Raw genomic sequence first — 17,660 nt, 5'->3', positions numbered from 1 at the left:
TAAAGTTACGGTTTCATCAGATTAGTACACAAAAAGTACACAAAAAGAAAGTCAAAAACGAAGGATAATTCTGAGTTTAAACTTTGTTCAAATCCTTTCTGTTATAAAGAAGTCGAATCGCTGGCAAGAATCGACTAGACATTCGAGTAATCGTTCCTTTTAAAAAAACTATTTGTAATTGTCTTTGCAATAATCCTACAAAATTATGTAGACCATTCATGTTGTCAAGGTTATATAGCGTTCTTATTCTAGAACATAGGTTATTACTTATACACTAGCGCATTTTACATATTGTGAACAGGTCTATACTTCAATGTAAATTAGTCGACTTATTTCGAAAGATGCTTTTGTCGATGTCGAGTTTGACGTAAAACAACTTCAATTTGCTCCTAATTCGTTGTTTCGTCGTAGTGATTTTTAATGTAATTTCTTTATATGAGTGACATAAGTGGCACTTGTAACTTGTTGCAAGGGTTGTTATCTTACGTTCGCTTGTCCAGAGTTTGCTTCTGAGACGGTGTTCGCAGTCAATCTGTATGCAACTTCTACGCGTCGCCTCGACTATGTCTTACCAAGGATCACCATATTCGGGCCCGGGCGATGAGTACGACTTCGAAGACGACGGGTACGACGATCTGGACGAATACAGGGAGCAGGAGGATGCAATACCACCGCCACCAGTCGACGATAGTGACGAAGGTATGGTTTGTTTACGATCAATGTCATCAGGTGATTTTGGCGTCATTTTACGTCTATTTTATCTGGATTGGTGCCTCGCGGCCGTGACAAGAGTGTGCACGTTGTTTATAAACAGAAGTTACGTAAATGTAATTAGGTTAGGTTCATTAGGATAGGGTAGGAGGTTAGTGTTCCCGCGTATTTGTGGTAGGAGCGTTCCGTGACGTAACGTAGCCGTAAAGATGTCACTTTCACCTTGGTCTAGTGGCGCTAATGTGGTCAACAGGCTGGTGCCTTAAGATGCATGTGATTATGTTATTTTTGTTGTTCATTTTTGTTATTATTGTATTACAGATACTGAGGAAGCTAGTGAGACAGAAATACCCAACAATGACGAACCCCTGGAGCATAAAGAACAGTAAGTTATATTACCTAATATTTATCACACAACAAATAATATTAAATAAACTAATTGGAATTCTGGTTGCATCATATAGGAATATTAGTGAACAAAAAAGGCTATGTTTATTTTTATCAACAACTTGCAATGCTTTATCTACACATGTCTGCCTTATCATTGTAAATACATGCTTGAACAACAAGGTTATGTATATGTATATATTCTTACAAGTTAATATAGTCTGGCAAACAACTTGTCAGACATTAAGAACCAGGAAAACTATACTCATCCCTTTCTTTTGGGTGCTAGTACTAGTGTAAGACAAAGACGGTATGATTCTCTCTGTCTATGTTTCAAATGAGACAGTTCTGGGTCAAACTATTATATTATTCATTAATATGTATGTATTATTCGAAAGAAATGAATTTCTGAAAATTTAGCCTAAATCTATTCCTAGGTCTTAAACTATTTACATACAAAAAGTCATCAAATATGTTTTAGTAGTTAAGTTTTAAAAAAAATCATATAAATAACATGTGTAAAAACCAACCCAGTAAATGACTGAGCATCTAAAAACTAACACCCGTTTTCATAAAACTTTGAAAACTTTTGACATCCGGTCTGGCCTAGTGGATAGTGACCCTGCCCATGAAGCCAATGGTCCCGGGTTCAAATCCTGGTAAGGGCATTTATTTGTGTGACGAACACAGATATTTTTTTCTGAGTCATGGGTGTTTTTATGTATTTATAAATATTTATATAATAAGGGGTGTACCAAAATAAAACTGTAAACTTCAAATGAAAAAAACTGAAGCGATTCAGAAAAACCTCAGGTTTTTAGAATAACTACAATAAAAAGCGACTTTTAAAATAGATAATTGACAGTTTTATTTATTTTACTTTTTTCTGTAAAAGTGTTAGGCAGCTTTTTCCTAGCACATTTAGTGGCAGCTATTTACGGACCCGTTTTTCATATTTGCCTGCATCAGCCCATCACCTGCTGGAATTGTTAATGTTTTTTGGCTGATTAATTCTTCTCTTTTAATACACTTTTGATTTGAGTCCCATAATAATTGAGAGAATGACATGTCAGGACATTTGTTGATCTTGCTCTGCTCTTCGATAATTATGAAATGCGATTTTTATACGAAGGAAATTGAATGATTTTGGACTGGGCCTAGAATTAAATAACGCTAATTTTCGGTTACTTTAGCTATCCAAACATTCATACGAAGAACTGAATTGACTTTCGTCATAGTTCGTTTCACTTTAGCTGCATAGGTACCCCAGTTTTTACGATAAATATGAAAGGCATGCTTCGTTTTCGATAATTCTATTAGTAATCTTTCTTGCGGGCCTATGGTCACTTGTTCTTAGAGGTCATACTAAATTAGTTATTTATTATGAAATGCATGAAACTTCGAGGTAATTTTAAGTGTTCGAAATCAAGCATATAAGATGTTATAAATTTTCTTGCTATTTGGAAAAGACCAATTTTCAGTGATCTCTTCTATTTACCGGTGCGGTGTAACATTGCTCAACGTAAAACCAGAATTATTTATATTGGAAGATATAATCGTCTTCCTCGCGTTGTCCCGGCATTTGCCACGGCTCAATGGGAGCCTGGGGTCCGCTTGACAACTAATCCCAAGATTTGGCGTAGGCACTAGTTTTTACGAAAGCGACTGCCATCTGACCTTCCAACCCAGAGGGTAAACTAGGCCTGGTTGGGATTAGTGCGGTTTCCTCACGATGTTTTCCTTCACCGAGAAGCGACTGGTAAATATCGAATGATATTTCGTACGTAAGTTCCGAAAAACTCATTGGTACAGTCAGCGTCAAATACTTTGTAGCAACCAAAGTAGCCAAATAGTTCGGTACACCATATATTTAGTATGGTGTACCGAACTATTTGGCCACTTTGACTGCTACAAAGTATTTGATGCTGACTGTACGAGGTTTGAACCCGCGACCTCTGGATTGCAAGTCGCACGCTCTTACCGCTAGGCCACCAGCGCTCTGCGATATTGGAATATATAATAAAATAATTAAACTTATTATCGCGGTAAGAAAGTCGTGGTCATCTTGGTTAGAAACAAAATTATAGCCGTTTGAAATTTACAGTTTTTTATCGGTACAGGCCGTATATATATCGTTGTGTAAGTAAAGTACCGACAATACAAGCGTTAATGAGCTTGCTGTGGGACGTAGTCAATTTGCGTAATAATGTCCTATAATATTTTTTTATTTAAACCACAATTAGTTTTATAAGATTTTATTTAACCTTGCCCTGTTAATATGTATCTTATTAAATTTTGTTTGTGTGGGTCAAATCTTGAAAGGTAAATTTGACCCACTTCCCGATTTCCGATTGAGCTGTAATTTTGTTTACATATGTAAATCGGATGTCAATGCAATATTATGATGACATGGAGCTGATCTGATGATGAAGACAGGTCGCCATTGGAACTCTGTGTTAAAACAACGCAAACTGTTTTTGGGGTTGTTAGAATTGTCTCGACGGCTTTCCCGCATAGACGCCGTGTGTACGATTTTGTAAGTTGCCATACAAATTTTGCTTTCACTACGGTATTCGATAAAATCCCGTATACGGTATACGGGAAAAATTAATGCCGTGTGAACCTAGCCTTATATTAGGTTAGGTTAAGTTAGTGTAAGGAGTTGGCCGCAATAATTAGAACCCATATCTATCTATTGATTAGTGGTTCTGCCATATTGAAATATTTCCTAAAACAGAATTGATAAAAAAATATGCTCACCAAGTTTTACATGAATCGATTGGAAAATGAGACCTGTAGATGAGAACATGCTCTGAAACAGACATTCGCTCGGTTAATAAGCCATTTTAGCCTGTGTAAAGACTCGCGACAGTCGCGACACGGTAATGGAGATGGATAGGACATACTATTCGAAGAGGGGAAACGAATAATGCTACCAATGCTACCATAGCTTTCGCTTGGAAACCGCCGGACGGAAGCGTCCTGTACACTCTTGGCAACGGCTGGTCCTAAGAGCTACGAGCGGTCGGGTTAAGCTGGAGCGAGGTCAGAATGCGAGCTGAAGATAGGAAGGCGTGGCGCGAGCTTGTGAAGGCCCTTTGCACTTCTGGGGTGCTTTAGGACAACAACTAAGAGACTATGAATATATCATAAATCAGTGTGCCAATTGGCAAAGGCCTTCTCTAGCTCTAGAGCAGGGGCTCCCAATCTTTTACCCAACGTATGCTAAAATACTATGCCCCCTAGGGGTCGAAAAAAAGTTTTATAAATAAGGGGGTAATTTTTTTTTTATTCGTTTCTACTTATTTAACACATTCACTGCCAGACAAAAAACGGCGCACTACCCCAGTAACCGGTGGTCTATAGCTGCGTACAAAACAACCCGCCCAGCGGGTTGTCCGGCATCTGAACAAAGTTCACGAGCGCCCACCAGGTGGGTTCCCGGCAGTGAATGTGTTAATACCTTCAGCGCTAATTAGTGTAAATCGTATCTAGCCATACTTTGCATGAGGTCTTTTAACCCCCTCCCACAGTGAATGTGTTTACCAAATCCCTATTACTGGTAAGTAACTGTCTATTTGCTACAATAGGTAGTTTTTATCATGGAAATCATCCCTTAAGTAGATGAAAAGCATGGTAGAATTGACTGCTGAACTGGGATATGAAAGTAATAATTCTCCCCACAGTTGCACACAGAATCTTATATATGTATTAAAATTCAACATACATTTTTATTGTCCTAGATTGTATCAAGACAAGTTAGCGAGCCTGAAGAAGCAGTTGCAACAGCTTGAAGATGGAGTTCACCCGGAGTACACGCGCCGCGTCAAGAGACTTGAACACCAGCTGCATGAGAGACTCAGGCTCAACAAGATATACAAGTAAGTCTACCGTGAACATCGAAAATTGAATCATTAGAGCAGCCATGCTCAACCTGCGGCCCGCCGGGATAGGTGACCCGCCAGGTGAACCTTGCCATCCAAACATGTAGACTGTACAAGTTTTGTTTATGTAGATTGTGCAGTCTTCACTTAGTTTAGGTTTATTGTGTCCAATTATTAATTTAAATTTTATTGTCCTACCGAAACAGGTTTTATTTCCGAAACCAAAGGTTCGGTTCTGCCCTAGTTTCGGCCGAAACCAAATTTGACCGAAACAAGATTGTTGTGCTCAAATCTGCCCAAACCGAAAATCCAGTCGGAAGATAATAAATCTATACACCTTATAAATTACCAAACAGTCTCCCGCCGCGTCTGTCTGTTTGTTCGCGATAAACTTAAAAGCTACTGAACGGATTTTCAAACGGTTTTCGCCTATCAACAGAGTGATTATTGATCTTGAGGAAGATTTAGATGTATAATTTGTTAAGGTTTTGTGTATCCCTCGTGAAACCGGGGCGTGTCGCTAGTTTCTAATATGGCTACATTAACTTCCAGAGACCACGTATACGACGTGGTCGAAAGAGAGTACATAGCAGAGAAGAAGGCAGCTGCGAAAGAGTTTGAAGAGAAAAAGATAGAGCTACGAGAAAACTTGCTGAATGACTTCGAGGATAAACGGAAAATGATTGAGAACGAGAGGCACAGTATGGAGTTGAATGGGGACTCTACAGAGGTATTTATTATTCTTATTTGTATTTTTTGTAATGTATTTTTCTGTAATGAATAATATTATCCACTTTAAAATTATATTTGAAAACCTCTTACTAGAGGTCCGCGGGTCGTCAAAAAAGTCACGCCGATCTCAATATTTCAAACTAAATTTGAAAATTTCGGTGTCAGTGCGGCGCGTGAAGGCGTTCAAGGTCACTTTGTCGGCCTAGGCTATCGATGTTGTCTGAAAATCTGTTACCAGCGCGCCTCTCTGAAGTGCGAGCAACGCAGTATCTCGCAGCCTGTTATTGCGAACGTAAAAACTATATTTCTATGCATATTATGAGGAAAATCAATATTTTTTAATTCTCTAAAACAATGACCGCCGGTGGCGCCGCGCCGGGTATAAATGCCTCCTCCTCTACTTCATACCAACCCCTTTTATATTTTATTTTCTAAATTACCTCCCCAAAATGGTTGCCAAATTTAAAGTTTATTTTCGTTACTCCTCCGTCTTTGGGAAACCGACTTACATATATCAAATTTCAACTTAATCGATCCAGTAGTTTGGGAACAGCAGTTGGCTATGACAGATCAACAGACGGACATTCATACACGAGTGATCCTAATTTCACGAGGATTAGTTGAGAAATGCGGCCTGGAGAGGCGAACAACCGAAGAGCAGAATACATACGAAAGCATTTGCCCGAGCTGAAACAGAGAAGAGAGAGGATAGTGGACGACCGCTTCTACATACACACATTAATATGCAGAGAGGTAAATGGGGATTACGTTTGTGTGGAGAAGCGGACACGTGATTTCCCCTTTCGTGTTATCCAATCATTTTTTATTATATTGGCGACCGGTCTGCCTTGTGGGTATGGGTTCTGGTAAGGGTATTTATTTGTGTGACGAACACCTTTTGGTCCTGAGGCATGGGTGTCTTCTATGTATATAAGTATGTATTTATCTATATACGTATGCATATCGTCGCCTGGTACCCATAGTACAAGCTTCGCTTAGTTTGCGACTAGGTCGATCTGTGTAATATTGTCCCCAAATATTTATTTATATAATGTCCCCCAGGTGAAACCAGTAATGAAACGCATCCTCCGACGGCGGGCCAACGAGCCGGCCCCAGCGCCAGAAAAACGGCGCAAACCCACAACAACGCTAACATTTCAACTGGAGTCGCGCGACATCGACGCCGACCTGCGCGCCATCGCGCGCCACTCGCCGCCGCCCGCGCCGCCGCGGCACAGCCAGCCGAGGAAGCACGTCAACTCCAGCTGTGAGTAACGGTTCTTAGCGTAATAGTAGAGTGGGCCAGAGATATTAAGAGTGCTTCGCGCTCTCATCGCGTTGTGGGTGAATTCGATAGCATTATTACCTCGGACAGAGACACAAGTACACTAAAATTCCAACTGGAGTCGCGTGCCACTCGCCGCCGCCGCGGCACAGCCAGCCGAGGAAGCACGTCAACTCCAGCTGTGAGTAACGGTTCTTAGCGTAATAGTAGAGTGGGACAGAGATATTAAGAGTGCTTCGCGCTCTCATCGCGTTGTGGGTGAATTCGATAGCATTATTACCTCGGACAGAGACACAAGTACACTAACATTCCAACTGGAGTCGCGTGCCACTCGCCGCCGCCGCGGCACAGCCAGCCGAGGAAGCACGTCAACTCCAGCTGTGAGTAACGGTTCTTAGCGTAATAGTAGAGTGGGACAGAGATATTAAGAGTGCTTCGCGCTCTCATCGCGTTGTGGGTGAATTCGATAGCATTATTACCTCGGACAGAGACACAAGTACACTAACATTCCAACTGGAGTCGCGTGCCACTCGCCGCCGCCGCGGCACAGCCAGCCGAGGAAGCACGTCAACTCCAGCTGTGAGTAACGGTTCTTAGCGTAATAGTAGAGTGGGACAGAGATATTAAGAGTGCTTCGCGCTCTCATCGCGTTGTGGGTGAATTCGATAGCATTATTACCTCGGACAGAGACACAAGTACACTAACATTCCAACTGGAGTCGCGTGCCACTCGCCGCCGCCGCGGCACAGCCAGCCGAGGAAGCACGTCAACTCCAGCTGTGAGTAACGGTTCTTAGCGTAATAGTAGAGTGGGACAGAGATATTAAGAGTGCTTCGCGCTCTCATCGCGTTGTGGGTGAATTCGATAGCATTATTACCTCGGACAGAGACACAAGTACACTAACATTCCAACTGGAGTCGCGTGCCACTCGCCGCCGCCGCGGCACAGCCAGCCGAGGAAGCACGTCAACTCCAGCTGTGAGTAACGGTTCTTAGCGTAATAGTAGAGTGGGACAGAGATATTAAGAGTGCTTCGCGCTCTCATCGCGTTGTGGGTGAATTCGATAGCATTATTACCTCGGACAGAGACACAAGTACACTAACATTCCAACTGGAGTCGCGTGCCACTCGCCGCCGCCGCGGCACAGCCAGCCGAGGAAGCACGTCAACTCCAGCTGTGAGTAACGGTTCTTAGCGTAATAGTAGAGTGGGACAGAGATATTAAGAGTGCTTCGCGCTCTCATCGCGTTGTGGGTGAATTCGATAGCATTATTACCTCGGACAGAGACACAAGTACACTAACATTCCAACTGGAGTCGCGTGCCACTCGCCGCCGCCGCGGCACAGCCAGCCGAGGAAGCACGTCAACTCCAGCTGTGAGTAACGGTTCTTAGCGTAATAGTAGAGTGGGACAGAGATATTAAGAGTGCTTCGCGCTCTCATCGCGTTGTGGGTGAATTCGATAGCATTATTACCTCGGACAGAGACACAAGTACACTAACATTCCAACTGGAGTCGCGTGCCACTCGCCGCCGCCGCGGCACAGCCAGCCGAGGAAGCACGTCAACTCCAGCTGTGAGTAACGGTTCTTAGCGTAATAGTAGAGTGGGACAGAGATATTAAGAGTGCTTCGCGCTCTCATCGCGTTGTGGGTGAATTCGATAGCATTATTACCTCGGACAGAGACACAAGTACACTAACATTCCAACTGGAGTCGCGTGCCACTCGCCGCCGCCGCGGCACAGCCAGCCGAGGAAGCACGTCAACTCCAGCTGTGAGTAACGGTTCTTAGCGTAATAGTAGAGTGGGACAGAGATATTAAGAGTGCTTCGCGCTCTCATCGCGTTGTGGGTGAATTCGATAGCATTATTACCTCGGACAGAGACACAAGTACACTAACATTCCAACTGGAGTCGCGTGCCACTCGCCGCCGCCGCGGCACAGCCAGCCGAGGAAGCACGTCAACTCCAGCTGTGAGTAACGGTTCTTAGCGTAATAGTAGAGTGGGACAGAGATATTAAGAGTGCTTCGCGCTCTCATCGCGTTGTGGGTGAATTCGATAGCATTATTACCTCGGACAGAGACACAAGTACACTAACATTCCAACTGGAGTCGCGTGCCACTCGCCGCCGCCGCGGCACAGCCAGCCGAGGAAGCACGTCAACTCCAGCTGTGAGTAACGGTTCTTAGCGTAATAGTAGAGTGGGACAGAGATATTAAGAGTGCTTCGCGCTCTCATCGCGTTGTGGGTGAATTCGATAGCATTATTACCTCGGACAGAGACACAAGTACACTAACATTCCAACTGGAGTCGCGTGCCACTCGCCGCCGCCGCGGCACAGCCAGCCGAGGAAGCACGTCAACTCCAGCTGTGAGTAACGGTTCTTAGCGTAATAGTAGAGTGGGACAGAGATATTAAGAGTGCTTCGCGCTCTCATCGCGTTGTGGGTGAATTCGATAGCATTATTACCTCGGACAGAGACACAAGTACACTAACATTCCAACTGGAGTCGCGTGCCACTCGCCGCCGCCGCGGCACAGCCAGCCGAGGAAGCACGTCAACTCCAGCTGTGAGTAACGGTTCTTAGCGTAATAGTAGAGTGGGACAGAGATATTAAGAGTGCTTCGCGCTCTCATCGCGTTGTGGGTGAATTCGATAGCATTATTACCTCGGACAGAGACACAAGTACACTAACATTCCAACTGGAGTCGCGTGCCACTCGCCGCCGCCGCGGCACAGCCAGCCGAGGAAGCACGTCAACTCCAGCTGTGAGTAACGGTTCTTAGCGTAATAGTAGAGTGGGACAGAGATATTAAGAGTGCTTCGCGCTCTCATCGCGTTGTGGGTGAATTCGATAGCATTATTACCTCGGACAGAGACACAAGTACACTAACATTCCAACTGGAGTCGCGTGCCACTCGCCGCCGCCGCGGCACAGCCAGCCGAGGAAGCACGTCAACTCCAGCTGTGAGTAACGGTTCTTAGCGTAATAGTAGAGTGGGACAGAGATATTAAGAGTGCTTCGCGCTCTCATCGCGTTGTGGGTGAATTCGATAGCATTATTACCTCGGACAGAGACACAAGTACACTAACATTCCAACTGGAGTCGCGTGCCACTCGCCGCCGCCGCGGCACAGCCAGCCGAGGAAGCACGTCAACTCCAGCTGTGAGTAACGGTTCTTAGCGTAATAGTAGAGTGGGACAGAGATATTAAGAGTGCTTCGCGCTCTCATCGCGTTGTGGGTGAATTCGATAGCATTATTACCTCGGACAGAGACACAAGTACACTAACATTCCAACTGGAGTCGCGTGCCACTCGCCGCCGCCGCGGCACAGCCAGCCGAGGAAGCACGTCAACTCCAGCTGTGAGTAACGGTTCTTAGCGTAATAGTAGAGTGGGACAGAGATATTAAGAGTGCTTCGCGCTCTCATCGCGTTGTGGGTGAATTCGATAGCATTATTACCTCGGACAGAGACACAAGTACACTAACATTCCAACTGGAGTCGCGTGCCACTCGCCGCCGCCGCGGCACAGCCAGCCGAGGAAGCACGTCAACTCCAGCTGTGAGTAACGGTTCTTAGCGTAATAGTAGAGTGGGACAGAGATATTAAGAGTGCTTCGCGCTCTCATCGCGTTGTGGGTGAATTCGATAGCATTATTACCTCGGACAGAGACACAAGTACACTAACATTCCAACTGGAGTCGCGTGCCACTCGCCGCCGCCGCGGCACAGCCAGCCGAGGAAGCACGTCAACTCCAGCTGTGAGTAACGATTCTTAGCGTAATAGAGTGGGACAGAGATATTAAGAGTGCTTCGCGCTCTCATCGCGTTGTGGGTGAATTCGATAGCATTATTACCTCGGACAGAGACACAAGTACACTAACATTCCAACTGGAGTCGCGTGCCACTCGCCGCCGCCGCGGCACAGCCAGCCGAGGAAGCACGTCAACTCCAGCTGTGAGTAACGGTTCTTAGCGTAATAGTAGAGTGGGACAGAGATATTAAGAGTGCTTCGCGCTCTCATCGCGTTGTGGGTGAATTCGATAGCATTATTACCTCGGACAGAGACACAAGTACACTAACATTCCAACTGGAGTCGCGTGCCACTCGCCGCCGCCGCGGCACAGCCAGCCGAGGAAGCACGTCAACTCCAGCTGTGAGTAACGATTCTTAGCGTAATAGAGTGGGACAGAGATATTAAGAGTGCTTCGCGCTCTCATCGCGTTGTGGGTGAATTCGATAGCATTATTACCTCGGACAGAGACACAAGTACACTAACATTCCAACTGGAGTCGCGTGCCACTCGCCGCCGCCGCGGCACAGCCAGCCGAGGAAGCACGTCAACTCCAGCTGTGAGTAACGATTCTTAGCGTAATAGAGTGGGACAGAGATATTAAGAGTGCTTCGCGCTCTCATCGCGTTGTGGGTGAATTCGATAGCATTATTACCTCGGACAGAGACACAAGTACACTAACATTCCAACTGGAGTCGCGTGCCACTCGCCGCCGCCGCGGCACAGCCAGCCGAGGAAGCACGTCAACTCCAGCTGTGAGTAACGGTTCTTAGCGTAATAGTAGAGTGGGACAGAGATATTAAGAGTGCTTCGCGCTCTCATCGCGTTGTGGGTGAATTCGATAGCATTATTACCTCGGACAGAGACACAAGTACACTAACATTCCAACTGGAGTCGCGTGCCACTCGCCGCCGCCGCGGCACAGCCAGCCGAGGAAGCACGTCAACTCCAGCTGTGAGTAACGATTCTTAGCGTAATAGAGTGGGACAGAGATATTAAGAGTGCTTCGCGCTCTCATCGCGTTGTGGGTGAATTCGATAGCATTATTACCTCGGACAGAGACACAAGTACACTAACATTCCAACTGGAGTCGCGTGCCACTCGCCGCCGCCGCGGCACAGCCAGCCGAGGAAGCACGTCAACTCCAGCTGTGAGTAACGATTCTTAGCGTAATAGAGTGGGACAGAGATATTAAGAGTGCTTCGCGCTCTCATCGCGTTGTGGGTGAATTCGATAGCATTATTACCTCGGACAGAGACACAAGTACACTAACATTCCAACTGGAGTCGCGTGCCACTCGCCGCCGCCGCGGCACAGCCAGCCGAGGAAGCACGTCAACTCCAGCTGTGAGTAACGGTTCTTAGCGTAATAGTAGAGTGGGACAGAGATATTAAGAGTGCTTCGCGCTCTCATCGCGTTGTGGGTGAATTCGATAGCATTATTACCTCGGACAGAGACACAAGTACACTAACATTCCAACTGGAGTCGCGTGCCACTCGCCGCCGCCGCGGCACAGCCAGCCGAGGAAGCACGTCAACTCCAGCTGTGAGTAACGATTCTTAGCGTAATAGAGTGGGACAGAGATATTAAGAGTGCTTCGCGCTCTCATCGCGTTGTGGGTGAATTCGATAGCATTATTACCTCGGACAGAGACACAAGTACACTAACATTCCAACTGGAGTCGCGTGCCACTCGCCGCCGCCGCGGCACAGCCAGCCGAGGAAGCACGTCAACTCCAGCTGTGAGTAACGATTCTTAGCGTAATAGAGTGGGACAGAGATATTAAGAGTGCTTCGCGCTCTCATCGCGTTGTGGGTGAATTCGATAGCATTATTACCTCGGACAGAGACACAAGTATACTAACATTCTAACTGGAGTCGCGCGCCACTCGCCGCCGCGGCACAGCCAGCCGAGGAAGCACGTCAACTCCAGCTGTGAGTAACGATTCTTAGCGTAATAGAGTGGGACAGAGATATTAAGAGTGCTTCGCGCTCTCATCGCGTTGTGGGTGAATTCGATAGCATTATTACCTCGGACAGAGACACAAGTACACTAACATTCCAACTGGAGTCGCGTGCCACTCGCCGCCGCCGCGGCACAGCCAGCCGAGGAAGCACGTCAACTCCAGCTGTGAGTAACGATTCTTAGCGTAATAGAGTGGGACAGAGATATTAAGAGTGCTTCGCGCTCTCATCGCGTTGTGGGTGAATTCGATAGCATTATTACCTCGGACAGAGACACAAGTATACTAACATTCTAACTGGAGTCGCGCGCCACTCGCCGCCGCGGCACAGCCAGCCGAGGAAGCACGTCAACTCCAGCTGTGAGTGTTGATATTAAACATGAATATAGGATCTACTGGATAACAGACACATGGATAAGGGAAAAAATTATCGAACAGGATGGTTTGATGAACTTTCAATAGGAGTAGCAGAGAAAGCGCTATTATTGTTTGGGTCATTCTAGTTTAGCATGACCATTAATCTATTGCTGGAAAAAAGTATGATATTGAATTCGTGTATAAAAATGATATTCCCAAATTGTACTTAAATAAGCTACTAAGGTTTCGAGCCACATATTTTTCGTTATGTTTGTTAAGCAACTTAGGTTTCCAGCCACATATTTTTCGTTATGTTTGTTAAGTAACTTAGGTTTCGAGCCACATATTTTTCGTTGTTTGTTAAGCAACTTAGGTTTCCAGCCACATATTTTTCGTTATGTTTGTTAAGCAACTTAGGTTTCGAGCCACATATTTTTTTTTATGTTTGTTAAGCAACTTAGGTTTCGAGTCACATAGTTTTTGTCAAGCTCGAGTTCTGTAAATGGATTCCATGAGGAATTAAAGGAACTCCTCGACTCTTATAAGCATACTTATAGCGATTTTTTAGTTCTTATATATTTATAAAAATATAGGCGCATCAGGCGAGGCTCTTAATAAGGCACACACAAATAACACGGCATTAGATTATTATATTCTTAAATTCTGTAAACTCCTACAATATATAATTGTTTCCATATGTATAAGAAATTTATATAATTTATCTCTTCACGTGTAAAGGTAAAGTCAACAAATAAAATAAAGACTGAAAATACACTCAAATAATGAAGACCAAAAAAAATAGGACCTTAATGACATGTGCTTGGCTTAGCTAATCCTTGAACTCTAACGATACGATTTTGTAAATTTTACATTAATTGTCGAGGCTAAAAATATTTTTTGACCGAGCAAACACGAAGTATCCTTTTTGGCTTGGGCAAAAATACTTTCGTATGTCTGAATGTTTGGCGATCCTTAACCCTTCTTTGAATGGCGATGGAAATTTCCATCATAACATTGTCGAATGATTTAAAGGTACCTTTGGAGTTTTTTTTTATACTACGTCGGTGGCAAACAAGCATACGGCCCTCCTGATGATAAGCAGTCTCCGTAGCGCGTTGCCGACCCTAACTCTCCGCACCCTCGTTGAGCTCTGGCAACCTTACTCACCGGCAGGAACACAACACTATGAGTAGGGTCGAGTATTATTTGACTACGGTTTTCTGTAAGAAGGAGGTACTTCCTCAGTTTGGCTCTGCTCTAGATCTGGAATGACATCCGCTGCGCTGTGCCCTACCACACAAAGCGAGATGATATTTACAATGCCCATACCTCTCTTTTAGACGTAGTTTAAGAACGTACCCGGGTCCGGACGTAGTTTAAGGACGTACCCCCGGGTCCAACATAAGAATAAAGGATGATGAATATTTATTTTTAAGACCGTCAACTTTCTACAACGCAAATGCTGCAAAGACGTTCGATAAAAAAAATTCGGACCATCAGTCAAGACGGTCGATGAAACAATATCATGGTGGTGAGTCGTGGCGCGTTGGCAGCTCTGTTTGGTCATGGCGTGGGGGTGGAGCGACTACAGACGCTAGCGGCATCTATCGGACGACGGCGGCGTTACGCTATCAATTAATTAAGAACTCGGACGTAAAACGGAACACAATACACGCTGTTCATTATGGATATCTTTTTATTAATGGCGCGAATATTTACAACAATACCACAACAAGAAAATAATAAAATTTTATTTTCAGGTGAATCTCCAGTTCGAGAGAATAACGACTCGCACGACACTCGCGTGGAAGACGGCAAGCTGTTGTTCGAGCGGCGGTGGTTCCACCGCGGGCAGAGCGTGTACGTGGAGGGGCGGGATATGCCGCGCTTCCCCGGACACATACACGCCATCACCGACGAGGCGGTGAGTAACTATCATACACGGTGCTCACGAGGAACCCGAAAGATTTTAACCACGCACTTCTGAGGCCAAAAGAAGGAAATAATGTTATATGAGTTTCAGAAAATTTCGCAAAAAAAAATCTTTTTTTTTTCTAATTTTGAACGTATTTGTACATAAAAAGTTAATGTTATTGTAAGACTGGCACAGAAATTTTTTTTTGTAAAAACTAGTTCTTGCAAAGGTTACTTGTCACTTTTTGACATCTATCAATAAGGATATTTAGACTACGCCCCACAATGGCATCATCGCGATCAAAAAGGCGTTTTGCACTAAGTTACGATAAGAAGATGTTTTTCTTTTACATTGGTATTAACTCTGAAACTAGGCGAAGTCCAGAAAAGTTTATATGACATTTTAGCCTCTAAATGCGATCAGTAATACACTGTCAAAATCTTTCGGTTTCCTCATGTAGCACCGTGTATAGTGTAACGAGAAACGTGGATGCAAGCGATGGAACGCGGGCAGGCTGTGTGCGTGGAGGAGCGAGATATGCCTCGCTCAAAACAAATGAAAATTAGACATGTTTTCGTGATTTTTCTCTATCGAGTCAACTTTAACCTTTTAAGGTTTTAGTTGATATTTGCCCTTGAAATTATAGTATAGTTTCCGTATTTATCCTTGATAAAACGTGTAAAGTGAGGCTTCCTTTCTACTGAGGTGAAGATGAGAGGAGGCGTGCAGAAATATATTGGATTGATGCTGAGTGCAAAAGCACCCTTTGTCGGTCTAACGACAATAACAATTAAAAACTCACCTAACCCGACTCGCACTTGACCGGTTATTTTATTTGTTATTAACATCAGCTATCCTTTTCAGATATGGGTGAAGAAGACGACGAATCTAGAGCGTATTAGGATATACGTGTCTCAACTCGCGCGGGGGAAAGTGACGATAAAACGGCGCGCGTCATAAGTGTGACAGTGACGGACGCTAGTGCGCTAGTGTGGTTCGGTCCGAACTCGCCGGTCCATTAACAAGTACTTTATTGAAATAATTCCTCCCGTAGTCTTTAGGAGCCTCCCAAGGTGACACACTGGAGACGTTTATTATCAAATAACTTGATTCCTTGCCCACTGTGAGACCTTTTCACATTAAATTTGCTACGTCACTGGCTTTACATAGATTACAAAGTAAAATTATTTTGATACTAAAAACGTTCTATGGTGGGTCGCAAATCTGCTTGTTCGATTGTATGTGCGCGTTGTAATTTAAGAGAAGTCATGAAAGACATCACACTGCATTGCACGCAGACGCCACGCAAGATGTTTGTCGTCTGTTGTACTGTTTCATACATTACAACGCGCACGTGAATTTTTAATTATTAAGATCCTATTGTGCTGTTTATTTGGACAAAATCGGGAGGAATTAAGCTAAGGCTGTAACACTTGTTGATTGAGATTAAAGGTCGGGTAGAGGCTAATAGTTTCCTCTCGCTCGCACGCTCCAAGTATGAGCAGGAGGTGATTATAACAGTCGATTTTAAGACCACTTGCCACGTTAAGTTTATTGATGATCTGGTAGGTTAAGGGCAAAGAGTTGTTGATTGTAGAAGAGATTTAAAGTGAAAAAAAACGTCCTTTGAATTTGAAATAGATGTCGCTGCACATGGGGCATGATTCTTAATATCGGTATTGAAATCCGATATTGGTCCTCAATACCGAAAATCTGTAATTAATACTGGTATTCATATTGACCGTTTTTTTTCTGTTTATATCATATATTTGTTGTTGCAATTTGCATTATATAAAATACACAAAATGATTATTGCAATTTTAGTAGTAAATTAATTTCTTTTTGCAAAACGTAACTAAAAACAATTCAATGCCGGAATTCAAATTTTTCGACATTGGTCCCAATCAATTCCGGTATTGCGGTATCGTTAGAATCGGTCCGATATTCCAGTATTTCTGGATTTTGGAATTCCAGTATTCATGCCCTAGCTGGCCCTTTCATACAAACGTAGTCCTTTTTCCTCTCTAGAGATTAACATAATTAATAATATTTGACACAGTTGTTGTATGTCAACCACAGCTATTTGTTTTTTCGAATCTTTAATCATTATAACATTTAAATTGTATGAAACCTGTTTTTCGCTCCTAATTTTTACACAAATAAAAAAATCGATTAAAGTCAAACATAGCAGGCGTCCATAGGCTACGGTAACTGCTTACCATCAGGCGGGCCGTATGTTTGTTTGCCACAGGAAAATGAGGACTACATTTATATGCAGAAGCGGCCGTAATGTACCCTCTCAAGTTTCATTGAAAAGATGATGTTTATTCAGTCACCACAAAACAGCGCCACCCGTACGTCGCACCACAGTCGTACCCGGCGATATTGCACATCGGTCTTTAGAAAGAGAAGGAAGACAACTAGAGAGAAAGAGACAACGCAAATTCCGATCTGCAATATTTATCGTCGCGTACAGTAGTTCCGTTGTCAAACACGGGGCAATGTTTTTTAGACTTTACACCTCTTTTATAATCTATAAATAATTGTTAAGATTATGTTGGAAAATGTATGAAGTGAATAGGTGTTTCAGAATACCTTGTATTTTCGGGAAAAGAGACCTTAGTACAGACA

General features: G+C 44.1%; 1 protein-coding gene across 1 annotated transcript; it reads left to right on the top strand.

Annotated features, from left to right (window-relative positions):
- The first annotated feature begins 64 nt into the window (after positions 1 to 64).
- Positions 65 to 17,350, top strand: LOC133521632 (sin3 histone deacetylase corepressor complex component SDS3). The gene is made up of 7 exons (XM_061856712.1): positions 65 to 699; positions 1,033 to 1,096; positions 4,842 to 4,979; positions 5,535 to 5,712; positions 6,777 to 6,981; positions 14,875 to 15,038; positions 15,894 to 17,350. Exons 1-7 carry the CDS (start codon positions 537 to 539, stop codon positions 15,987 to 15,989), a joined length of 1,008 nt encoding a protein of 335 aa, XP_061712696.1. The 5' UTR covers positions 65 to 536; the 3' UTR covers positions 15,990 to 17,350.
- The last annotated feature ends 310 nt before the right edge of the window (positions 17,351 to 17,660 follow it).

Source organism: Cydia pomonella, chromosome 9 (assembly GCF_033807575.1).
Source record: "Cydia pomonella isolate Wapato2018A chromosome 9, ilCydPomo1, whole genome shotgun sequence".
NCBI lineage: Eukaryota > Metazoa > Arthropoda > Insecta > Lepidoptera > Tortricidae > Cydia > Cydia pomonella.
This window is presented reverse-complemented; position numbering and strand designations above follow the sequence as displayed.